Raw genomic sequence first — 27,569 nt, forward strand, 5'->3', positions numbered from 1 at the left:
TCTCAAGTTTTGTTTCTCTTCGCCATGGCCTGTGATGAGGACAAGCAGGGTGACCAGAGGGTTAATGACTCGAAGATGCCAAAAACCGCCTCCATTCAATTTTAAAGGAAGAGAAGATTATCAAATGATTATTCAAGGCAATGGACCCTTTTCACAGACTGTGATGACACATTTTACGGTGTCAATATTGTAAATCCTGCAACGGTTTTATGTATTTTCATTTTTAATTGTATGTTCATTTATAACCCTAATAGTTTTGTATTATTTTACTTTTGCATCAAATTACAAAAAACAAGTTACCGCTGCTGTGAGGGTGTTTCTAATAGCAGCTATGGGAGTGATGGTAAAATTAACATATTTCTCTCTTTTCACTGCCGTTATTTATCTCACTCTATTTTTCCCCTCTTTTTGAAAGTTATGAAATCACTATTGTTGCGTTTTCTTTTGCTATAATTGAGAAAATGGAGACACAAAAAAAATGTAATCTCTCATTCACCACTGTAAAATTTAACCCAAAAATGACGACTTCCGCTCTTCGAAACTCAGAAATGTGAAAAGGGTCTATATAGCATTTGTTGATTAACCATCTCAATTGGTCGCCTTTCGTTCAAAATATTAAAAAGTGCAAAAATCTAGGTTTCTGTGATTTAATACGCAGTAGAAGTAAATGGGGCAGCTTTCTGAAGGATTCAGCAATTTGAATCTTGATTTTATAAAAGCACTTAAATTCTTCTGTTAAAACTTGTACTTGTTACATCAACATTTTTAAGTAAAAAAATTAAGCACTAATAGCAGATTTTTATTTTGTACTCGTGCATTTTTAATTTCTCTTAAATTGAAATATTTAAGTAATCGAATTCAAAACGTATACATTTCACTTAAAATTATCATGTAATATCACCTTAAATATTTTAGGTTATGTTTAACTAGCTAATTCAATCAATTTGAACTAATTATAATAATGCTTTGATAGTATTTGCAGGGTATAGCAATTATTGATTGAGTAGGCTATCCTGCAGTCTTGGTGCTGCAGACTTTTCCACATACCTGTTCTCAAATTAAGCTAATTCTCCACTTGTCACCATGGTGACATTCAACCCCAACAGAAACTCTTTTAAATTAGCATAGCTAAACTTTATACACTACTAAATCTCCAATTTAACATTAATCTTGCTCAAACACACACACAAAAATGGATAACACTTAATTTTACCATCCTCTCCCTTTCAAGTGCCATGGGAAATCATGCTGGGAAATAGAAATCCCAACCAAGTTTCAGTTAAATTTAAGTAAATATAAATTAAAATAAATAATTTCATAAAACTCAAAACAATGAAACTATTCAGATTACTTAAAAAGTGCCAGTTTTGTTAAAAGAAAACTCTTTATACTCTAAAACTAATTTGTTTAATTTAAAATTAGCCTACTCAAATCAATTAATTATTTTGAGCATTAGGGTTTACATTGTATTTGAGCTGTAAAGCTGATCATTTTGTAATATAAAATGTTGTCGTGGACACAAAGGTTCAAAACTTCATACACTGTAAAAAAAAATTAGAAAAAAAGTTACCTGGTTGCCTTAAAATTTTGAGTTCATTGAAATTAAAATTTTGAGTTAATACAATGAACATTTTTTGAGATTCGACAACCTTTATTAAAATATTATTAAAAGATTTTGTAAGCATATTGGGTAATAATGTGTGTGTTATTTCTGATGACAGTGAAACATGCCAAACTGTGCTATTTTCATTATTTATCACATTTTTTATGTCGTTCAGATACAAAAATATTTTGAGTTTCTATTTATTAAACTAATTTCCTTCATTGTATCAACTCAAATTTTTAATTTCAATAAACTCAAAATTTTAAGGCAACCAGGTTACTTACTTTTTTAAGTTAAACCAACAAAAACCACCACAATTTTTTTACAGTGTACAAGCAAAGTTAGCAAGCATATTTCACATTAAAATCATGTGCATTACTTTTGAAACGGTGAGTAATTTAATGTTTGCGAAATGGCCCTATTCAGTTGTATTTTAAGTGCCTAACTATAACCATATTTTTGCTCTTTTACAGAAGTGACAAGTCTAAATGCATTTTTGTAGTAATCAGCGCTATGCCACAAATGCTATAAAACTTTTACGGGAAATTTTTAGAAACATCTTTGAGGAACACAAATCAAGGATGGAGGTTTTCAGTCTACTTTTCCATAGATAGACAATGGCTGCAGTCCACACTCGCCAAACCTGCTCTGTTCTCTCTCACCCTCGTTTGCTTTCTATGTCTCTCTCTATCATCATCTGCCTATCTGCTTTTGAGCAGAACCACACCAAACATCCTGCTCACTGCTACTACAGAGTCAAAAGTTCACTTCCCCAGCTCAACTTTATGCCTTTGTAACCGCTCCATTAACAGAAGCACTTTTCGTGTGCAGATTTGCAAAAACACAACCAAACATCTCGCCTGCACCCTGACCTGGACTCACACACACCTCTATATTCCCAGATCCGTCAAGGACCAGGGTAGTAGCCTCCTGAATGCAGAGGCACTTAATATTTTGCTTTCTTTTCTCTACACTTTTTGGAACCAAAGTGGAAAATTTCTTCTTTTTTTCTCTTGTTTTGTCTGTCGGAGAGCAGGAAAGAGAGAGCGATAGATTTTCGATGAGAGCGAGCTAATGAATGGTGGAGAAGGGGAGTGTGAGATTTATTTTCCCACCACTGAAATCCACTTCAAACGGACTGTCACATCTCCTCGGCGAGTATTAATATGTCTGCGGTCAAAGTTTTAACTGTTATGATAGCTGTAATATTGTTCTGTGCCTCGAGTCAGAAGATTTGTATTCCGTTTACGCTCTGCCTTTCGTTTGGATACAAACAAACCTCTGTGCCCAGACTGTTTTCATGTGTTTTGCAAAATTAAGTTGAGAGGAATTTCTGGATCTCGGCTGTCCACTTAAGCGTGTTGGGAAATTTCAGCATCTGTCTCGCCCCAAACAAGCTGGTTTCATGCGTGTGGTTTAATAGTACATGTATACAAAACCTCACTGGGAGTCTAATCCTGCCTCTCGGCAAAAAGGTCAGCTAAAGTTTCTGCAGGCCCGCCCAGAACAAATTGGTCAATCAACTTCAGAAACTATGCTTCCCTCCTTACCAACCCGGCCAAAAGTGTTTATCATTGCGGCGAATTATTGATAAACACACAACATTTCTTATACAGCATAACGTTAACAGTAATCGGACTTGCTGTCTGGCATTTCTTTTAGTGCATGTGTGAGTTTCAAACTGTGCTGTTTAACTCTAAGTGCCTTCAAGTGTACAGAGAAACACAGAATTCTTATCAAGAAATCATTTTTAATTTACAAATTTGCCTTTTATGGTCATTAAGTCATTTACCATTTCATTGTGTAATGTAAAAATAGTAGACAGTTGCATAGGCTAATCAGAAGGAAAAAAAATCAAATTATCATTTCAAAGGGGAAAAGGACACATTTTAGCATTGTGAAATAACCACATGTTTAAAAACAATAAGATCCCTTCAGAAAGTGTGCTTGGATTTTAATATATGAGACACAGACAGAAATTATCTTTGTGTTTTTGTGTTAAACTATTGCTAAAGCATTGTCACCCACACTATGATAGGCTCAGTCCTGAGGTAAGCACCAATGTCATTTTGCTTTGATTAAGAGAGTTCAATCTGACCAAAATATCAACAGAAAACAAAAAACAGAAAAGAGACACTTTGAATAGCTGACATTCTACAGAGTAAAGCCCAGGTAATTTGTCCCAAATTACATGTTCAATATTCACTAAGCTCTAAAGCTTTAAGATTCACTAGTTCTTTCACAGTGCATTTGTGGTTTAAGTTTTCACATTCACCAACTGAGGTTGTAATTGTAACTAGTGGTTAACAAAAAAATTTCACTTAAGGTCTGGCAGAGGAAAAGACAAAAATGTCAGCATGGTCTTTGGAATAAAAAACAGCGGGTGCCGTATCTCATTAGTACATTTACATCCACTGTAAAACGATTTATTTGGAGGCAAAGCAGATGAATTGTAAGACATAAAGGAAGCAACCCTAACGGGCTACTGTGTTTCATGTTGCTTGAAAGAAATGAAGGATTGATCGTTGTAAGTGTAGCTTATGATATGTTAGTGCGGTAGCTGGGGGATTAGGGTGAATGTTCAGATCACAGGGCCTGGTCAACTGGCATAAAATCTAACATTAGTAGGACGGACAAGCGTGGATAGTCTTCGAAAATCTGAGATTTCACAGGGCTTACCCTGAGTGGACCAGCTGCTGCTGTCTGCGCTCACAGTATCAGAGAGAGAGCGCCCTGCTCCTCATGTTCAGATGGTTGTCACATTAACGGCTCTACGTGTGTGCGTGAGGCACCACGGGGTTAAAGCCGTCACATTAGTCTGAAATTAACTGCACTGTAATAGGGGTGAGGAGGCCCTCTCAAACATTTCACATAAGGAAAGGTCTTAAAGGTGTTGCTGAATCAATCACTTACAAAATGTCACTGTTTATATACACAAAAGTGCCTTCGTTGTGACCATTAAACATCTAGTCATGCAAAGAATCTTTCAAAGGGGTCGACTGCAATGCAACCGAAGCATATGGACTTTTCAAAGGCCCCACCCATGCTTAGTCTGTCGCACCAGATGGACCGAAACACGTGGACTCGGATTGTTATATCATGATCGGAATATGCACAAAGATATTCCAGTTGTGAGATCACAGGGCAGTACTTGCTACTTTTTCAATAAGCTAAAGGCACTTGGCGTTTGAGGAAAGGGAAGGGAACAAAGACACTATATAGCTCGAGACCATACACCTGAAGGTCACAAAAAAATGAAATGGCACTCTCTGTGAACTCTCATTCCACGCTGAAGGGGATAACTACATCAATGCAGAGAAAAGCTTAGATCACTTTACCTAAGTCCTGGAACAAACACACTCTTCAGTTAGTTGCTCCCTTTAGTATGGAAAAAACTGGGCCATTCACAAAGCTGGAAAATCAGATACAGGTGATCCAGTACTCCGAAAATTGTCTATAAAAAGTCCTCCAATGACTATAAAATCCCAAAGATTTGGCTTTTTCTTTTGTCCAGATTTCTTTCTCCATTCTGGACAGAAGCCCTGAATATTGTTCATATGTGCTTTTTCATTCTATATACACCAATAATACTCAATACACAGGTTTAGGGTACGATTGCAACTCTCTTCTGTAACATTTGACATTTTGTCTTTGGCTTTTCCATCATAAAAAAAGGAAAATAAAAATAAATAAAAACAATCTCTTTTTGGTTTTCAATTGGTTGTTTGGCTCGGTGATTGAACAAAAAAGAAGTTGTTTTTTTGTATAAATACTGCATTGTCTGAGTGTCCAACGGTCAAAACAGATTATAAATAAAGCAGTTTCCTCCTTTTAGGAAAGTAATTTTAAGAAATGCACGTACTGAAAAATCTGCAAAGAAAGGCACGTTCAGAATTAAACAGTTTTGTGCATTTTTAAGGCCAACACATTCTGGCCTCCACTCTTTGAGGTGCACGTTCATATGAAGATGAGGTGAGAGTTGAATACTGTGAATGGTATACAGTGATGTCTCTTTAGAAAGTATAGTTAGTGGTTCCCCCTCTAGCTGGGAGAGTAGCGGTCAATGGTGCGGGACTCTGCCGAGAGCTGCTGGGAAGTGGGCAAAGATGGGTTCAGGATGTCCATCTTGTTGTGGGTGAGGCCGAGGTGCTCCACAGCCAACTTTGACAGTGGGTAGAGGCTCTCCATGGCCTTGGCGTCAGCCAGTAGATGCTGAGAAGCTGCAATAAGGTCTGAGGTTTTCTCCTGCTTTAGACCCAAATGCTCAGCTGTGTACTTGCTCAGGGGATAAATCCCCTCTGAGAAGTCCATCTTCAGCTTGCCGTCAGGAGTCAGTCCTCCACCAGCTGCTCCACTGCTGTGCATCTTCATGTGACTGATGAGGTTGCGCTGCTGTGCAAACTTGCCCCCGCACACCTGGCACTCGTAGGGCTTCTCTCCTGAGTGGATCCGCATGTGCTCCGTCAGACGGTACTGCCGAGTAAAGCGCATGCCGCAGGCATCACAGGCGAAGGGTTTTAAGCCCAAATGGCTGCGCATGTGGCGTGTCATGGTACCACGTTGGGTGAACTTCTTGCCACAGATGCTACAGGGGTATGGGCGTGTAAGCCAGTGGGTTTTCTCATGTTGCCTGAGAGTGGCGGGATCTTTATAAGACTTGTCACAGGAAGAACAGCGATATGGTCGTATGATTTCCCCAAGTCCAATGGAATGGAGGTTTTGCACCGATTTGCTGTCTAGGAAGGGGCTGTGAAGGCCACTAGAGCTGTTCAAGCTTGTAGGTCCATGAGCATTGGTGGGTTTGCTGCTGCTGTTGTTGTTGTCCAGCTCACTCCCATTGTTTAGCTCTTCCTCATTATGCGTTTCCACATGGGCATTAAGCTGCTCTGAGCTGGGGAAGCCTTTGTCGCAAGGGATGCACACGTACAAGTTATCTCCGAAACTCTCTGGCTCATAAGGCATGTGATATCTTCCACCTGGAACAGGGGGCGATGGACGACCCTCACTGCTCCCCGTCTCCTCGCTGCCGGTCCCATTCTCATCCTCGCCATCATCACAGGTCCCCCTGTCATAGCCCCGCTCACTCATGTTCAGCTTTTCCTCACTGTTCTTATGGTGGTTCATGTGCTGGTGGTGTCTCTCTTTATCCTGCTCACCCATTCCTCCACTGTCATCCTCTTCGTCCTCCTCATCTTCATCCTCTGGGTTGGAAGGCTCATTCTTCACCCACCGATAGATGCTGGACCCATCTCGACCTTGTTCTCTGGAGTCCTCCATGGGTTCTGGGCTGGGAGGGCAGGGGTAAGGTTCTTGGCCCTGAGGACGGTGCAGGTGGGGAAGATGGGGTGCAAGTGGATGATTGGTTAGGGGGAAGGGGTGTGGGGTAAGAGACCTGTCCAGTTTTCTGGAGCTATCGTTAGGACTTAGCAGGGGGCTGGTGCTTCTGTCTAGCTCTCCCTCAGGCTCCTCTTCTGGGTGAAGTGAGGAGATCAAGTGGGGATGACCAGAAGGATGCTGGGATTGGGATGTTGGGCTTTTCTTGGATAGGTCAAGGCCATAGACAGATGGGCAGTTCCTGTCTGTAGGGGGCAAGCGCAGGCCTGACTGTGGTGAAAGGGATGCCTTTGCTGGGGGGTATGGTGGTGGACCCTGGGTGGGAGCTGGTGCATAAAGCTCTCCGGCATGGGAGGCCAGTGGGAGGGGGGGCAGGTCCTCTAATGGTGTAGGTCGAGGGGTGCTCACTACTCCTCCGGGGTGGCAGGAGTGGATGACAGGGGTAGATATTCTAAACCGTCCTCCACCCATGCCACTGGAGCCTAACTTGTAAGGTAAAAACCCAGGGTTAGGACGTAAATGGTACTTCCCATTCCTCTTCAGCTTCTTCTTGCATAGAGTCACCAGATCCAGCAGTTGCAGGTAACTTGCAGCCGCCAGCACTGCACCTATATTTGGCTCAGTTGGGGAGGTGGGATCACCTTCACTTAAGCGTCCTGTGTAGATATAGTCAAGAATGACTCGAAACACACCTGGACTGACCATCTCATGGTCCAGATTGATGAGGTTGTCATGAACAACAAGAGACTTAAGGTAGAGGCTACTGGCTGCCAGGATGTTCTTGTGAGCACGGAACAGTGCATTCTGCACCACAATGATGACATCACATAAGAAGCCTTTGGTTCGTTGTGTGTTCAATTGCAGGAGGAGGTGCCTAGCATGACTTGGGACTTCCATGGCATCCAGCATTGACTTCAGACCAATACCTAAAACAGAAGAGAAATGCAACAATTAAGTAGAAGCCATAAATGTGTTACAAACAAATATAAGCTTCCAGATTTAGATCCTTATTCAAATGCTGCTAAATGTGTCTTATTTGAGTATTGTGGTATAAGCAGCAATGCCTATTCCCCTTTTCTTTTCTTTTAATAGCTGTCTTCTGAAAAATAACACACATTACTGACACATCTGTTTGTGTTGGACTGCCTTGTAAAACTTGACTGGCAGCACTTGAAGATATAAAAAAGAACACTTAAGCTTGTGTTCATTTTCTTGAGCTTGAGTATGGTTCTTTATTTACCCTTTGATATCTTTGTAGACTTTCAGGTAGGGAATTGAGGGCAAACAATTTTGTGTTTCCTTTAATACAACAAGCATCAGAAGAACTCCATAAAAGTGAGCTATAGCTGACCGACTGAAACTGCAATGGTTTTGTCATTATCAAGATACAAACCCACATGTTTAAAACTTACAGTGAAGTGCAGTTAACAAAAAAAGAAAGAAAAAAGACAGAGGACAAATGCCAGTATAAACATGTTTTCATATTGCTGTCTTCCTGATAAAGAATTCCAGAGGTGGTGTGTGGAGTTTTAAACAAAGTCAGACTGAAGGTTTTGCAAGTGTGATGAACAGCAGGCATAAACCAGCAGGGACAAAAAATGCAGCAAATTCACGACAGGACAATCTGCTGTAGTATACCGAATAGAAGTGTGACTTAAATCAAACCATTTTCAAAAGATCATTTGTCAGAGGATTCCTCCTACAAGTTAATACATAGACATTTTAACCAATAATGGCAAGTTTAAATTCTAAGCTCAACGCAACAATTCCTGACATGCAAACATAATATTTTCTGTTAAATTTGTAATGTTTATTGTTTAAACCCTGCTGCATAAGGATAGTCTGTATATGAGATAAAACGGAGGGTCCCTCAGGGGCTGGTTTCACTGATGGGAAACGAGAAGCTAAATAAATACAGTCATCACAACATCAGTTCCTCCTCTCATTGTTTATTTCATTGTATACAATAATCCTCTTAGATGAATACTGTAGTTTGTAGGCATAAGCTTCCATTTAATTAGCCCTTAAATCCAGTGCACATCTACCCTGTAAATTCAACCACATCTCCTAGCATGAATAATACTTAACCAAACAGTTGCCCGAAAATCCGTTTTATACACACTGTGTGAATTATTCAACGACTTTCAGGGATTCGACTTTTTAAAGACATTCCCGTCAGTAATTTTCTGGTTATTCGTCTCCAACAACCAATTCAGAAATGTAATTTGTGTGTGTGTGTGTGTGTGTGTGTGTGTGTGTGTGTGTGTGTGTGTGTGTGTGTGTGTGTGTGTGTGTGTGTGTGTGTGTGTGTGTGTGTGTGTGTGTGTGTGTGTGTGTGTGTGTGTGTGTGTGTGTGTGTGTGTGTGTGTGTGTGTGTGTGTGTGTGTGTGTGTGTGTGTGTGTACAGGTATGTGCGGTTAATGAGGACACAAATGTGTATAATGACTTGGGTAAAAGAAGTAAACCAAATGGCTTAAAAACATAAACTGTTCCAAATTCCAAAAATGCAGAAGGTTTTCCGTGATGGGTAGGTTAGATGATAGAAAAATACAGTTAGTACAGTATAAAAATCATTAGGCCTATGGAGAGTCCCTATAAAAAAAAAAAATTAAATAATGTGCCTGCGTGCGTGCGTGCGTGCGTGTGTGTGTGTGTGTGTAGCCAGAAATGAGTAGCCAGTTTTTTCCGATCTTAACGGAAAGAGCTCAAACTGTCACCCAAGGTTACCAGGCTAGCACCAACTAAACTGTTCAAATGTAGACCTATACTTAAATGCAAAAAAAAAAAGGGGGGGGGGTACAGATGCACACAGACGCGCTTGTCATTCTGGGTGCTCCGGTAAAACTAGACAATGAGAGGCAGAGAAACTATTCATGGAGAGAATTGAAGTTCGTCTATTAAAAATTATATATATATATATATATATATATATATATATATATATATATATATATATATATATATATATATATACTGTATACACATATTTATAAAACAATAAGCATCTATGTAGCCTACATTTTTAAGTCAAAACTATTCATTTAGGCCGCTGCCAAAAAAACGTTCACGCATCTGTTTAGGGGGAGAAAAAAAAACAGCACAGATTTAGGTGACGCTTAAAATCAAAAGTCATCGTTTTAAATGATTTTTCAACATTTGTCGAAATAATGCCGGCAGCTGATTGTTTTCGGTCTGCAGTGCACCTGTGCCTTCCTCCTTTATGTCAGCCTGAACACTCTTGAGTTCAATGCAATTTTCCTGATAATAAATCATGTGTTCCATTTAATTTCTAAACGCGCGTCATTTAGTGTCGTTTTTAAACGATTATAATTGCATATTTTGTCACTTTGTCAATACACTTTAACTAACGCACAGAAACAAAGAGATGAAATGACACCATGCCTGTTGCAGGCAAAGTTACCTTAACAATGAAGCACCTCAAACACAACCCGCAACATTTCCTCTCAGTCCGCATCTATCTTCTGCGCCTGTCTTAATAAAAGCACTAACGTTGTGGAACTCATCTCCTCCCCTGCTGCCCACGGACACGACTCATCACGGACAGGTGTATTTTAAGGTGAATGGCCATTTTTGGCTCATGGTCTTTCCATTAGCTGTGGGAGTTTGAGAAAGCAGCAGATATGAGCGCATGATTTATAGCGATTCCTGCCGTACTGTCCTGCTTTTAACAACTTATATTAAGCACAAGATGATGACAAAATAGAAGGAAAATGTAGCCTAAACAATATAGAAATAAACGGGACAGACTTTCTTTTGCAGAAATGGAAAGGAATGTGGTTACGCCTTCACCTGAAAGTTTTATAAGATATAAAGAAAGAAAGAAAATAAGCTCTAAGTATTCAGACAACAACATAAGGAATAAAACAATAATTCTATCACACGACCAGCGTGTTAAGATTAAAAGGGAAGTGATGAAAGACGCAATCGTGTTTTAAAACTTCACGCGTAAACACTTCCTGTCAAGCATATCCAACAGTTACATTACGCGTTTTATGCATCTGTGAATTTTGTCTCTTTTAAATTAGCTTTAATTCTTTTTCAAAAAAAGTGTTGTTTTTTTTAACTTTTAGAAAACCTTAGATAATAGAACAAAAAAAAACATGTTACTGAATAAATACAGTTAAAAGGATAACTAAATTGAATAGCCTATACAAACGCTATATCGATGCTTAATAAAATGTCACTTGTTTGGGTGTGCAGTGCATGCGACAGCTTGGTCTATTTGCTATATTTGGTATGGTACAGCCTGGATTAAAGACAGTGCGTGGCTCGTATTTTAGGTGCTTTGGTATTCATTAGCCCTGTGTTTTGTCTCTGTTGTCATTTTGCTGGTTTAGGGGCGAGGCAGGGGTCTGCTCGTGTTCTTAAGACTTCCTCTCTCTCTCTCTCTCTCTCTCTCTCTCTCTCTCTCTCTCTCTCTCTCTCTCTCTCTCTCTCTCTCTCTCTCTCTCTCTCTCTCTCTCTCTCTCCGCCCTCGGTCTGTCATCTTTTTTTTCCTCTTTTTTTTTTACCGCAAAAGCGTCCTCCCTTGGAGATTTATCCCGTAGACTGAGTCTAATGTGCCTTTAAGGAGCAAACAGTCAATCAGTCATAAAGCATAACTTTCGAAATTGCTTAAGTGGCGTAGCCTATTAGACGTTGTAAACACGGGAAACACGAGAAATGTCCATAGGCCTGCATTTTGTTTGTTTTGTTTTTTAGGAAATGAAATGGCACATAAACACAGTCAAATTACATAATAATAATAATAATAATAATAATAATAATAATAATAATAATGCCTATAAAATTCAGTTACACCAGTCAAGAAATGAAAAGATAATAACATTGTTTTAAATTAGTTTTTAACTGATGTCAGTTTTAATTGTTTTAAAATAGTTTTTTTTTTTTTTTAAGTTGTAAGGTTTCACGATCGTTTTGTGAATGGAAGGCAAACCCATGCGCAAAACCTCTTGGCACCAAGAAGCGAGTGTTTGTCTTGGATAGTACCTGTTTAAGTGGTTTACAGCGAAACACCTGAGATTTATCGACCTTTTTGCATATATTTTGAAGGTAAGAGCTTGGAAAAGAGCAGATCATGCGTTACAGATTCCAGCTTGTCTTAATGCGATCATATTCTCTCGCGCGCTCCATCAGCACACGCAGCTCTGGATATTCATTCATAAATACTACTGGGAGGATTGCTCACCATCCCCTATATGTGGCCTCCATGGTCAGGGATGAGATGGAAATATTCTAGCCACATATCACATAATCTATATCTGTTTTATGTTCTGTAGTCTACGAATCTCTTTGATAGAGTGTATAGAGAAGTTGATAATAAAAAGTAGGCTATATCTGAATTTGCTCACAGTGTCTCTATGACCATGTTACACTTTTAATTGTAAATTAAAGTGAGAGAAAATTAACTATTAGGGTATTATAAACAATACAAATTGTGCCATAAAATTATTTCTTATTTTTACATAGCCTATATGATTAGGTTAATGTATTTTTAAAAAGTGTAAAGCATAAACTGTATAAATTATCTCACTTTTTAGATATTTTGAACCTTGCATTACTATAAACGTGCGGCAATGTTGTTCAGTCAAAACAGATAATCTAATCTGAAATAATTTTGTGACACACACCAACGATCTAAATCTGGATTTAAATTGCTCCTTTGCGTTCAGAGTGCATTTGCAAGGCATCGTGTAGCTGTCTTTAAAATCGAATCATTCTCTTTAAAGTCAAATCACTCGCATGTGAAACACCATGAATTCTCAATTAAGGATGATCTGAGAGCCCCGTCACTGTGATGACAACACCGCCAATCACCGATCACTATACTGACAACACTTCTGGGTTCAAAATGCGATTATAAACTTATAGGCTACTTTATAATCAATTCCCTTGTTCGCGTTCTCAACGCAACAAGTGAAAACATTAACGTTTTCTAAGTATTTAAAAACTTTTGATCTCTCCAAAAAAAAGTATTTGCATGTTGAAAATAATCGTGGAGTTAATATAATAGCCTACTACAATGTGCAATATCAAAAACCGAAAGACAAACAATCGAGTCTTTTTTATAAATAAAATAAAAAAATTACATCTAACTGCAAAAGGACTGGCAATTTAAATATGATTAAACAGTTGCTCGGAATAATATTGTGTCTAACTAGAATAAAGTGTTGATGAAGAGGCTGTAGTTAAAATGTAAAGAGCATTGAACGTTACCTGGATGCCCGATCTCTTCTGCCATCCGATCTAAGTCTCCCTTAATGATCATCTCAACAGTCTTTTGGAGTCATTTCTGACGTTTCAACTTTGAACTGCCAGCCTCCCAAAAACCATGCCAGTTTTCCGAGCACGACTGCCAACTCTTTTTTATTATTAATTGCAATGAATTTCATGTTGTTCACCCTCCCTCTTGCTCTCTGTCCCTCCTCCCTCTCTCTCTCTCTCTTACTCTCTCACCCTCTCTCTTACTCACTCACTCACTCCTCCTATAAAAATACGTTCGTACTCCTGCATCAGTTTTCCTCGTTTTTTTGTATGTTTTGTAATTTCCTTGGCTATTTTTGCATGGATGTAATAATGCGACTGGAGATGATAATAGGCTTCTGGGCAGTGTGAGTGTTTTAGCGCCTCGTGTGATGTCAGTCTACAATAAAACTAAAAGGTAAAATCGAGGGCAGGAACTTAGAGTGACCCCAACTTGAACTTCTCAACACATCGAGGCTTCGTCTTAAAGAGACAGGCGTTTTATCGTATATCACACTATATTTTTTACGTTTTTGAGCTGTTATTGTGACTGTGAACTACTTAAACACGGATAATGGTTGCCATAACTTCTGTATTGAGTTCGTGATGATGTTTTTCAGGAAAATAAATACTGAGTTTACACACCCCTGTCTGTAGGCTACTGTTTACACACAAATATTTTTTTTTCTTATTTACATTTTAAAATTTAAAACAGTTGCACAAAACTTATAAAACTACCACCAGTTTTTTTTATAGTACCATGGCTGTAACATGGCATTCTTGGAAGAACCTTGAGCTAAATGTAAATACCATGGTAAGCTTATATCAGGGAACCTTGGCACTGCCTTTGGACTTTTGGTTACACTTAAATTTAAGGTGATGTAGTTACATTTTATTTACTCAAATAAGTACTAAGTAATATTAATTAACTATGAACTAGAGTTGGGGTTTGGTTTAGAGTTAGTTACTTTTAATTATGCATAATGTACTGTTATTACTATAGTAAGTACATGTAGTAATGTGTAACTACGTCACCTTAAAATAAAGTGTTAGTCGTTTTTTTGTACGGAACTTTTAGGCAAAAACAATTAGATGCCCTTGGCACTAGTCTATAATTGTTATCTGGAAAAAATACTTGTTTGATTATTTGTAAGCTAATTCATTGGTAATGAAAATTCATAAGTCTTAACTCATTGACACATTTTTATACCGTCATTTATTTGATCTCAAAATATTTAGACCGAAAAGCTGCAGGAATTATGTATAGACTGCATCACCCAACATGCTGACAAAATGAATGTAGTCCTGTGATGTAACTACTGCACTGGAAATATTGTTAGTTTCAATAATAAATATGTGTCATCTTCATTTATTTAGGCTAACTGTTTATTCTGAAAATTAAGGCTCAAGTAAGATCATTCTTTTTATTAGCAGGTCTGAGTGTAATAGATGCCATGGCCTATTGACAGATCTTAGTTTATTGCACACTCGTAACAATAACATTTTTATTAGAGGTTTATTAAAGGTTAATTAGAATTAATGATTTTCAGTTAGATATCATCAGAACCTTTTTATGTTATTCTCTAGTTCTTTAGACAACCATCTATGTACTGGTGCTTAAAAAAACACTGATCTTAAGAACCCATAATGTGACATCAAAGACCTTTTGAATCTTGATACAATATAACCATACACAGTTAAAAATGTTTCTCCATATGGTGAGGGCTCCTGATTGAACTCCTTCCTGAACTATTTAACAACCTTTATTTTTAAGACTTTGATCAGTTTTCTGAAAGATATCGAGACGGGATGAAATTTGTTGTAGCCGTAGGTAGGTAATATGTGATAGTATTCTAGTTGGTGGCAAGTTGATCCGAGTGTTTTGTTTATTGTCAAGTTTTTGGATGAAAACATTGTAAGATGTTTTGTCTATTTTCAGGTGCATTGCTACTAAGCAGTGGACTATTTAAAAAAAAATCGATTAAAAAAAAGTCCAATAAATTAGATCCCCTGCTGTCCAGACACGCCTGCATGCACGAGCGCTAGTTATCATAATCTATCAGGTAAGTATGTTGGCACGCGCTCACTAAGCACACCTGAACGCGCCGCAGGTAACTCACAAGATACATGCATTAACATAAACTCACCTCGGATTCATGTCTGATGCTCTTGCCGATCTTGATTTTCCCCTTACGGGATTCCCCCTGTCCAAAGATACCACTCGTCCAAATTCCTCTTTAAAACGTAAACTTTTCCCGGTGTTTCAAGCTTCTTCCGTGTTGTCCCTTGTCCTTTACCCTTCTCCCCTTCTCTCTCCCTCTCCTCGTGTTAGAATGGATCGGACACTTGAGAATCTGGATGGACTCTGATTGGCGTTCGTCTCCAGAATCAAGGCAGGCTGCGCGCGCAGCGACACCTAACGGCTCATAATATTAGAGCTGAAGGCAGAGCGCACGAGACTGCGGAATGCATTAATCATAAAATGGAAATAATGTGACATACATTTCTAAACTAACATAAGCACGTTGTAATGTTTTAAGATGGATGTAATCAATCGTCGTAGAATACAAAATAAAATATCTGGTACCCTATAGCAAAGCAGCAGTATTGTGAAGTGTCACGCCACCTTTATTTATTTAGAGGAGTTAAGCTTTACATTGATAAACAGGAAAATAATGATCAATAATATAAACAGAATAGAATGGAGCTGTAAAGCACACCTAAATAAAAGAAAAAGAAAACAGTGTCATCATAGCCTACCAAGTTGTAGCCTATGGGCATATGTTAAAATATGCTGGGTCACCGTGATTTTGCCAAGACGTAGATCAACATATTGTGTCGATATTAGAACATTATTCCTGTCCGAAAATGTAGGCTAGTACTAACCCTATCCCCATCCCTAAACCTACATAATTCATGCCTAATATCTGAGGGAGTGGAAGCACTAACCTTGGTAGTATGCCTAAACGTGACATAAACTGTAAACTTGTCCCTCAAATCTGATTGGTTGATTTAAATGTTGTTCCAGGATCAACAAAGATCCAGGCCTTGTTGCACTTGGGGAAATCACGTTCGCCATCATTTAACTCTGATTAGTTTTATAAATGTTTAAATTTGCTATGCATCAGAATTTCTGTTTTTGTTACTGATTATTGTAACCACATATAATAATTTACATAAGATTAATTTCCTATGTTCTTGTTTTTTGAAGGGAGGATTTTGTAGCATTATTTTTCTTTCTTTCTTTCTTTCTCTTTCTTTCTTTCTTTCTTTCTTTCTTTCTTTCTTTCTTTCTTTTTTTCTTTCTTTCTTTCTTTCTTTCTTTCTTTCTTTCTTTCTTTCTTTCTTTCTTTCTTTCTTTCTTTCTTTTGGGCATTATGTATTCATTCATGCATAATCTTACTAATCACAATTTTACCAGTCATTAGTATTTCCTTGTAAGAAACATGACAACTATACGCTGTCAGCCTAGTGAATTTAAGACAGAGATTCCCATGGTGTCATGTTTTGTCATTATTTTTGCTATCACTTTGTGGCGTCTCTCGTTTGTTGTCGAGTGCTGAGATGAAAGTGGTTTTTCGTCGGGCACTCAGCTGGCAGAAGCCTTTTCATGTTGCAACCTGCCCCCCAAGGCCTTGAATTACTCTAACAGCTGACTGACATCTGTTTCCTGGTCTCTCTCCTGAAATTACTGCAGATCAAGATGCTGCTTTTTAATTAGAATGGTCAAAGTCGTAGCAGTCTGGCTTTACTGAGGTGAATGTATTGTTTTTCACTTCCAGTTTCTCTTGATGAACTTATGATAACCTCAGATTTTAGGCAAAACTAGACAAAGGACAGATCAGGGTATAAACAGCACCTGGATGTTTTTCTGTTTACTTTTAATGTCACGGTGTGGTATAAAATTCACTGCCCATATGTCGGAGAGAAACAATGGGAATTAGTTGCTCGAAATAGCTCAGTTGTTAAATTTAATTGCCGAATTTGACCCCCGTGACTCACTGACCTTGACTCATGTGAAACCAAAGTCATTTGGCTCTATTGTGTTTATTGTTTGTTTACTATCTCATTAGATTTGCCAAAGTCAGCTCTTTCACTTTCTTGAGGACACATTGGGCCTCATTCACAACCCATTCTCGCAAAACAAATTTTCGAACTATTCTTACATAAATTGTCATATTCAATTCATGTAAAAAAGATTTTATGTATGATTTACACACTAATTTGTTCAGCTTGTGTTTCATGAATGAGGATCTTTGTGCGCACAAGCAAAATTTATATTTTGAATACTCAAAAAATGACTTGTTGAAAAAAGCAGCATCAAGTAGTTCTATGCAAAGTATATTGAGTAATTTTTACAAATAACAATTTAGTTGAACAAAAGTTTTTTAGAGTAAATACAAACCATTTGAATTCCTTTCAGTCACCTTTATATAATATTTATATGTGCCATTTACTTAATAATGTTATGTTAAATTTATTTTAAAAAATGATGTAGGTGAGCACATTTATTGATTTAATTTACCTTATTGAATGAACTATTTGCTCTACAAATGTAAGTGAAAAACTATTAACTAACAAGCAAAACCAAATTGTGAGTGCCCACAGCCTAAACTCAGGCACCACTTTTCTGCATAATGGTAACAACAAAATTACAGAAAATCAAATGTCCAACATAACTGAACATTAAATACTAATATAAACTTACAACATTTTTCCCTTTACTGAAAAACATAAAATAACACTATTTTACTCTCTTAATGCAGTCCCTTGCAAAGCATGCCAGGAACTACAGATCCACTGCCCAGTTTGTTCGTTTTACTCAGCAATTTTAAGTTGACCAAACAAACTCTTATTAAATAAAACTGTCAATACTCATTTTTAGTAGAAACAACTCTACTATTTAAGTTCATGTAGTTACAGGAGTTTTTTAAGTAATGTGAACAAGAATGATTTAAGTGCAACTAGCAATAGTAGAAGTTCTTTTTTTTTTGGTTCATTTGGAAACAGATCACCAACCAATCTCTCTGGTCGACCGAGAGGAAGTGAATTGCAAGACTTTATCTCAGCATCACAGATAGATGCTAGCTAGCAAAGACACACTTTCACGTCTATTGGGGCCTGATGTGAATTCCTAATGAGTCAACAACAGGTGAATACCTCCTACTCACTGGTGTTTACAGTGATTAAGTGAATGAAAGCTGTGCTTAAACATTAACCAGGCCTGCCACTGGATCGCAGAGCACAATTGCCCAACCTCTGACACTTAACAATCAGCCGTCACCTCCTAAATAACACACCTACTATTGTTTATTTGTATGTGCACGTGTGTGTCAGAAATGTGTATGTGTGAAAAAGTGTGACAGGATTGTGTGTGTAAGAGATGGAAAGTGTGCAAGAGAGCTGAACAAATTTTGTTTTAACAAGTGGGATGTTTATGTGCTGCATGTTAAACTTTATTGGCCGTGTGCAGGAGTGATATTGGTCTGTAAGCGGGTCTGTGAGACTGCACTTCTCTGTCAAAGCTGAGAATATTCTGAGGAATGCCTGACTTGGGACCGAGGCATCAAGTTTAAGTATGCATAGGGAATGACTAATAGCATTCCACTCAATTTACTATAACATTGTTGTTTTCCAACTTAAGACGTACAGTTAAAGCAAGGGCAAATTACAGTCCTGCAAATCCCAGATCTACGTCGCTGCTATTGTTACAATTTTTACACGTAACAAATAACACAAAAACCTCTTAAATAAATAAATAGTAATATACAATGTAACAATATAAACCATAATATACAATCGAACCAAAATGTCTTCAGACATTTTCAACATTTTTGTCACATTATCACGGTTTATTTGCTATAGTTTAGAAAATGTTAATAAAATAAAACTCACAATTACAGTCAACCAATCAGCTGTCAGCTATTAAATTTAAGTACACAATTAGATAATACCAATTTAGGTTAACCAATGACCAAGCAATGCTTCATATTGTTAAGTCTGTGGTGTAAACGGTTGCATTAGCAATTAAAGAAATGTTCAGCAACAAGACAAAACAAGCAAATAAGACACTTTGTTTGGCACTTTTGCACAACAAAGTGTCTAAATACATTTATATCACTTTTACTGGTAGTCCACTGTATGAAGATTTTACTTTATTTTGCTATCCTCACTTACATTAATGAACTATACCGTCCTGCACCCACTGCTAAAAAATCCTATTTGGTGTCTGAATATTTTTTATTTGAGTGTACAATAAACACCATATACATAAAAATAAAATAAATAAATGTATTTATTAATTAATTAATAAAGGTAAATAATAAATAATCATAAAGCATTATAACAATTGAAAAATACATACATAATTATAAATAATTTACAAATATAAATATATGTTTTTATAAATAAATAAATACATACATAGATATTTTGTAAGAGTCAATTTTCTCATAATGGCCAAATAAAAAAATAGCAAATACTTTATTTGTATAACACATGGCTAAATGCACAACAATGTACCGCTATCCGATATCTAAGCTGCAATAATGTGTTCAATTTTACATTTGTTAAGGCATACTTCTAGGTTTCTCTCAGTTTGAGACCCTGTGTTCGTCTGAGGCCCCGTGGCACTGGCCTATCGCCCGCTCCATAACGTGTCCTTGAGAATAATGCACCATGGGAACAGCTATTTAGCGGTTTAGCTGTTTGTTGCCTTGCACCCTTGGCCAGACACCCAACCAGAGTGTTCTCTCTATGGCAGCGTGATGAGCACTGTTTCTATCTTTGTGGGTACAACCGCTCAATTGACCACATGCAAGATCACCGGGCCCTTATGCCAGACACACCCCTGAGAACCAACATCTCACCAGAAATTGTGTGGTAGGCCCAACATTTACGCACACCCTCTCCTAATTCACTCTAATGAGATGCTGCGAGACAGCTTTAGTAGATAGGCACGCAAAGACAGGTCATTTGCATCCTCTGCCTTTTGTGTGCATCCTGGCTGACACGCGGATGCGTCCTCCACTGGCAGTGTTGCCGGTTTTCTGGAGATGAAAGCTAAATGAGAAGCTGTTGTGATTGATTGGGATAATGTAAGTGTGGGTTTGAACTGGGCATGTTGTGATTCAAAAGATTGCGTTGGAGGGAAAGGCATGTGCACCACTTGCACAAACCAAACGCTCTTTTTGGAGCCTGTGAGGGCCAATGGTGCGACTTCCTCAAAATACCTTCGCAGAGCGTGTCTATTGTTACCAGATGTCATTCTAACTTTCCAGCACAAACTATTGTACAGCGGTTGAGCCCGTTCACAGCAACAACCAAAGGTAACTATAACAAATACATATATATACGCCAATACGATAATTTTCTGTTTACTGCAGTTCTGTCATCTGTTGCTTTAAATTCTCAATCTCGTCAAAGCAGGATGGATTCTGATTGGTTGTCAATGTTTTTATTTTTAATCTGCTGGAAAAAACACTGTTCATTGCTCTGAAAGTAATCCCAAGGATATGTTCCCCTGTGATGTTATTGCCATAGTTGTGGAGTGAACTCTACTATTCTATTTTAAGACTAAGTGTTTATCGAAGTTATAGTAATAGTTTGTGTGACAAATATTAAAAGCGGCAGATGCCTATAATAAACAGAATGGTATCACCGTAGTCAGAAATAGAATAGTTTACTGTCGGGGCTTTCCATGTCTAGTGTAGACAGCATCACTGATTATAATAGGTTCTACTGGCTTCTGGACACAGTGGTGTAGACACAGTGGAACCCGATTCAGTGGTCTGTGAGTCAGTGAGACCAGGGTCACTGTGCCACCCTGCCCCGAGGGCTGCAAGCAACATGTTGGCACCAGTGGTCACTAGTCGTCTTGGTGTTTAAGCAAATTATCCATCTGTGGAGCACATGGCTGGCCGCTCAGTGGTCTCTGCTCTCTAAACTCTCCTCATTAGCCCCTCAGAGCCACTCCAGACACACACACACACACACACACACAGGGGAAGATCAGTCTTTTGTTTGCTGTGGCCTACGCGCGCACTACACCAAACCTCCTCCTTTTCTCTCCTCTCTTCCAACTAAATCTCTTTTCCGGCTTGATTCTCGCTGAAAACCATATGGCATGTGACATCATGGGGGCAGGAAGCCGAGCTAAAGGGAAGGATAGAGCAGAGGAGAGAGAGAAAGATCGGACTGGTGATGTCAGCAGACAGGCATGCAGGGAGGCCCAGTGGGGTTGGGGGGGAGCAGGTTGGAAGTGCTTTGGGTTTTTTTGGTTTTTTATATTTCACTCCCACCTGGATAATCAGGGGGAAAATGGAGGTGGTGGGGGGAGGGTCTTGTGGACTTTGTGTGAACTGTTTTCCTTTAGGGACCTGTCCCCGTACTGTAATAGAGAATATCTGCCCTCATTTACCAGTCACATTTTAACATTGTCCAATCTAATATGCGCAAAATGCTCTCTGAGGTACAATCAGTCTTGCACAACAACTAGGGCACCTATCATGTCCAATCAAAAAGGCATTATATATAAATCCGTTCCTAATGCTGCACTCTCAGTTGGGGTGAATCTGCCTCCAGCCTTTTTCCTGTTGGATAGACCCATAGGGTACAAGGTAGTTTAAACATACCAATCAAAAGTTTGGACAAACCTGCAGATTCTTTATTATGACTAAAGCTACTATTGTCTACTATTATATTATTCAGCAAAGCTACTATTTAGCTACTATTTAAGTAGCCACCCTTCATAAAATATAATGGAAGCTATAATTTTAATTTAAAAAAATATAAATACAAACCGATTCCAAAAAAGTTGGGACTTTACAAATTGTGAATAAAAACAGAATGCAATGATGTGAAAGTTTCAAATTTCAATATTTTATTCAGAATACAGCATAGATGAAATATCAAATGTTTTGCCTGAGAACTTGTATCATTTTAGGGGGGAAATAAGTTGATTTTAAATTTCAATGCATCAACACATCTTAAAAAAGTTGAGACAAGGCCATGTTCACCACTGTATGGCGATGAATCCCCTATCACCCATAGAAAACATTTCCCGCATCATAAAGAGGAAGATGCGACAAAGAAGACCTAAGACAGTTGAGCAACTGTATTAGACAAGAATGGTACAACATTCATATTCCTAAAATTTAGCAACTTTAGGGATTTTTGGAATGTGACCAATCACCAAAATTAGTCAATATTGGCATTACATTTCAAAATGTCTTTCAACTTTTGATGTTATCTATATTCTATTGTGAAAAAAAATATAAGTTTATGGGATTTGCAAATTATTTTTTCACAATTTGTACAGTGTCCCAACTTTTTTGGAATCGGATTTTTAAATAAATACATATATATTACTCAACACTTGTATCCAACACGGACTATTTATCTTAATTAAATAAACTTTATTATTTATTATTATTATTATTATTATTATTATTATTATTATATCAATTTTAGCCAATAAAGCCAATAAATGCTCTGCATACATGGAAACTACTGTTTAAAAAAAGTTATGAGAATGAATGGAATGTGCAGTTCGGTCTTAATAATAATAATAATAATACCAAATTTTTACTCTGCACATTCCATTCATTCTCTTCACTAACTTCATGAGGTGCATCATGGGATCATTTTAAATAGTAGTTTCCGTATATGCTTAGCACTTGTTGGCTGCTTTTTCCCCACATTATCCATTCCAACTCTTATATTTGTATATATATATAGCTACAGTTTTAGTTAAGCAAAGATATTTGAGCATAAGCGCTTAACAATTATTTACAAAAATATAAGCAAGGATAAGCCTTTAGAGGAAAAGTTTCATGGGGGACATGAACCCAGTCAGGTGCGTTCAAACGTTTGACTAGAACTGTATTTAATTTCATTCTGTATAGCAGCTTTGATTTGTGTGGTACAGTAATGCACCGAGACCTTGGGCAGCGGTTCAGGCCTGGTATCTGGGATATACATTAACAATGAGCGTAATGCACTGTGGCCAACTCTTTTCACTGAGTTGCCTTAATGAGACAAAAGTGCACATTCTACAGCTGTTTGCATTGAACCATGAGATTTTCCATGTTTATATGCAATGATAGACAGAATCTTGGATCTCTTCTCTTCCTCCTAAACGGACCCCAGGTCCATTTCCGCTAGCCTATTCCCTTGCACTCCCTCACGCCTCACCTAAACGCATCCAACTTCTCCTCGTCTATCTCATCTCCGTCTCTCTTGCAGAAGAGTCACGATCTGCGCACCAGGCTTTTTGTCTGTCAGACTCCCTCCCCTGTTCGCTCGCTGGGTGAACTCCACTGCTTTGTTGGGAGGTCCTGGTCTCCATACCACCCCCGTTCCAGCCAGTTCTCTATCAGCACAAACACACACACTACCCCTCTCCTCTGATTAATGGCAGAGCTGGGGCGTGTGCCAGGCCAGCTCCTCACAAACTCAAGTGAAGTGAGAGAGAAAGGACAGGAGAGAGGAAGGCGAGGCAGGGCTGCCGCAGCTGTGGTTTTGGAGCCTGTCTCTAAGCCCCTGCTCTGCCCCCTCTCTCCATCTCCTCACTGGCTCCTTCAGGGACACACGCCTTGGCCAGGCCCCAGGAACCAGGGAGTCAGGACCAGGGTAAGGGGAGAGGAAGGGGGAACAAGACAGCGAGAGAGACAGAAAGAGATAAAGAGAGAGCGAGTGCACAGAAAATGACAGGATGTTTGATTTTACTGAGGAATTTTGAGAGGTTAACGTGGAGACAATTAGATGTGGCAAGAAAAGGGTGCCTAATAATAAATAAAAGTAGAATACAAAGTGTAATAGTAGTGCATTTCTTACATCTGCAACCGTAAAGACATTTGTAATGCTAAAAAAAAAAAAAAATCTATTTCAAATAAATGCTGTTCTTTTGAACCCTGAAACAATGTAAAAGGGTTTCCACAAAATATTAAGCAGTACTGTTTACAACATTGATAATAAATGTTTCTTAAGCACTAAATAAGCATTTTAGAATGATTTATGAAGGATCATGTGACACTGAAAACAGTAATGATGTTGAAAAATCAGCTTTTGCTATTACGGGAAAAAGTTGTTTTATTCGAAACCTTTGGTATTATGCAAGATCCTATCCCCCCCTTCTTCAACGATTGGAAAAATAGCGTGTTATGATATCTTGTTCTAGTTAATTAAAAGAGCTAAGCCTAGTAGTTTTCATGTTTGAGATCTGTGACAGGCCATGTCATTTTAAAAGGCTAGATTGGGCTAACTGTTAGCATGCTGCTAACTAAAAACAGAAAGCGAAATGTTTGAATTGAACATTTTAGCTTTGGTAAATTAATGTGATATTTAAAAGACATTATAAAAATATTTTTTAAAACAGACCATAAGGCTATTTTCTAACATTTCTAATTACACATTAAACTTGGCCTATTTTTAGATGTCTCTGCAAAAGAAATGCTTTCATAACATCAGATTTTATTTGTGCTAGATACCTGCATTATATATATATATATATATATATATATATATATATATATATATATATATATATATATATATATATATATATATATATATATATATATATATACTATAATATAGTGCTCAAGAACAAAGTTCTGACTGCAGCAGATAGTAGTAGGATGCAATATTGTTTGGCTAGTGACAAAAATGACGTGAATATGCTATTGATTTAAAATCTTACATGTGAGTGGATAGATCATGACTTCATAGCTAGCAGATGAGTTATCTGAAGCTATTGCATGTTCTGCCGTATTGCCGTCCCAGGCTTGCGGCCCTCTGTGTGTGTGTGTGTGTGTCTCTCTTGCGGTGCTTTATGGGCTGTGTGCTGCGGTGCGCTGACCTCGCTCTCACCCTGGTGCCACCCAGCCAGTGCAGGACTCAGGCACCATTGGCCCCTGCCAAAATCCCACAGCGCCACATCTGCTATCCATAAACGCCAGCCACTCTTGCTCTCCATCTCCTTCTCACACCCCTCCATCCCCCCCCCCCTCCTACTCTCAAACATATTTGCTTATTCTTGTTTTCCCAACTGAGCGGCACTTAAATTATACTCCTGCACAATCTCTGTTTTACATTCAATTTAAACACTCAGTGGTTCTCCTCTTATCTCTTCCTCCCCTGCAATCCATCTCTCTCTCCTTTTTTACTCTCTCTCCTCTTCCACTGGAAATATCTTTTACCCATTATGTCTTCAGTGGGATCCAGCTGTGTGTGGTGGCAGTGAACTGGGAACCACAGGACATTCCTGGTCCAAGCGGCCCCAAGCCACCAGCATTAACTCTTTCTAACTGTGGTTGAAACCAATCACATGCTCATATGAGCGCTGTCCAGTATACCTCCATGTAGTTTGTCCCTCACTGTCACAAACATTTTGCTTTCGATCAGCCAAGACACAATTCAACATTTCCACGTTAATCCCAAGCGGATGTTTCTGGTATACGCGGTGGGACTCAAGTGGAGGAAAAACTCGACAATCACATTCCATGCATGTTTTTAGAGGAATATATAAGGGTCAATGCAAGGGAAATTCAGTTCACAGTATTTGTGGCATAAAGCTGATTACCATAAATTATTTTTGACATTTCCTTTGTTTTCCTTTGTTTACAATGGAAGTGAATGGGAGTGAATGGGGGCAATTTGTAAACATTAATATACTTAGTTTAGTAAGTAAAGCCTCCGAACATAAACAATATGATTTTGGTGTTGAAAAAACCCTTTCTAAACTTTTCTTTAAACTTCCTAGCTACAATTTTACAACTTCGTTGACATGATAACACAACAAAAACCCTAAAATGACCTTAAAAATAGCAAGAACAATTTTACAGCTCAAGATTGAACAGAATTGATGTGCTTTAATAAAATCGTAAGCATCACATTTCTGTGACAGCGAGGAACTTACAATGGAAGTGGGGCCAATTTTTGGTGGATGAATTACTTGCCATATGAACCCCTAAAATTATCTTTGAATTAACCAGAACAATTTTACAGCTCAAGTTAACAGAAGAATTATTAATACAACTGCTTTTATTAAATCATAAGCATCGCTTTTCTTTTATATCAAGGTTACAGTGAGACGATCTTTGGTGGATTTCGATGCAGAAACAGAGGGTTTTCTTACGTAGGTTTAAGACAGGATAACTTTTCTTTACACAGAAAAGTTTGTAATTTAATTTTCACTTCAAAAATCATGTTATACCAAAGCATGTGGCTCTTTTTTTTAAACTGTGAGTATTTTAACATTCACAGATTGGCCCTATTGACTTCTATTGTAAGTGTCTCACCGTAGTTCAGATTTTTGCATTTTATTTTACAAGAAAACAAGGGGCAAGTCAAAATTTATTTTACTGCTAATCAACATTACGCCACAAATGCTGTCGATTGAGCTTAACTTGTATTGAACCCTGAATATTTCTTTAAGGACAATCTCCAGTGTGGGAGGATTAGATTTCCCCTCTAGATCATGAACATTTGGCCAGGCATACCACACCCCATTCAGCTTTAAACAAGATGTGTTTAACACATCCCCGCTCAATGCCCCCGGTGCACTATGGCTTAAAAAATGAACGAGAAAATAAATGGAGTGCCTCAGCTTAACCGTCCAGTGCTTCGAGTGCACCCCTAGGCAATAAAGAAGTATTACCCTAGTGCGATTGTTTTATCATTATTTGACTTTTTCCACCATAATCAAATTCACAGCACAGGATAAAAATGTACATATTGAACTTTTGATACCCAGTTTCTTGGATCACGTTGTGTTTTTTGAGCCCAAAGCTTCACCTTCTCTTTTCCCAGACATATTGGCATGCGTCTGTGGTGTGGTCCCAACAGAACCCGGGGATGAATCATGTAGCTGCAAGCATGCAAGAGCACTGTTTTATGATAAATATTACAATTCATAAATCATTGTTTCTCAGAAGAGCAAAAGAGCGAGGGGAGGGGGTAGAGAAAGAGAACAGTAAAACATTTGGGGATCCGGCAAGAAAACAACGGAGGGTCACGCTCCCTGTGTGAGAGAGTGTAGATGGTGGTGAAAAGGGGGCTTCAGGTCAGGGAACCACCAGGGAGAGGGAGTGGTGGAAGTGTCTGTAGGAATGAAGGAGAATAACAGTGCAGACAGCACACATACACACTCCATCTGTGCCATAAAGGCCCATAGAACCTCAGTGTCATTTGCATATGGCAGCATCGCAGCGTAAATTATGGCCGCTATGCATTCGTTCACCAGCGATAATCATCCCTCACCGTTGCCAGCGATTCTGAACGATGGCAGCCAGAGGACAGCAAGGCCTGCAGTTGTTGTTTAGGACATACTTGAGGGAGATAATATTCCAGCATGAGGTTTGGTTTG

General features: G+C 38.3%; 1 protein-coding gene across 2 annotated transcripts; it reads right to left on the minus strand.

The window, feature by feature from the left end:
* Positions 1-1,657: 1,657 nt before the first annotated feature.
* On the minus strand, positions 1,658-15,544 carry hic1 (hypermethylated in cancer 1). 2 transcript variants are annotated; one of them, XM_067450602.1, is made up of 2 exons: positions 15,349-15,544; positions 1,658-7,863 (listed from the first exon to the last, which is right to left on the minus strand). In XM_067450602.1, exon 2 carries the CDS (start codon positions 7,844-7,846, stop codon positions 5,645-5,647), a length of 2,202 nt encoding a protein of 733 aa, XP_067306703.1. In that variant the 5' UTR covers positions 7,847-7,863; positions 15,349-15,544; the 3' UTR covers positions 1,658-5,644. The 2 variants fall into 2 exon arrangements, with proteins under 2 accessions (XP_067306703.1, XP_067306702.1); XM_067450601.1 differs by lacking the exon at positions 15,349-15,544 and adding an exon at positions 13,175-13,374.
* Positions 15,545-27,569: the final 12,025 nt, after the last annotated feature.

The sequence above is a fragment of the Pseudorasbora parva genome, chromosome 8 (genome assembly GCF_024679245.1).
Source record: "Pseudorasbora parva isolate DD20220531a chromosome 8, ASM2467924v1, whole genome shotgun sequence".
Lineage (NCBI taxonomy): Eukaryota > Metazoa > Chordata > Actinopteri > Cypriniformes > Gobionidae > Pseudorasbora > Pseudorasbora parva.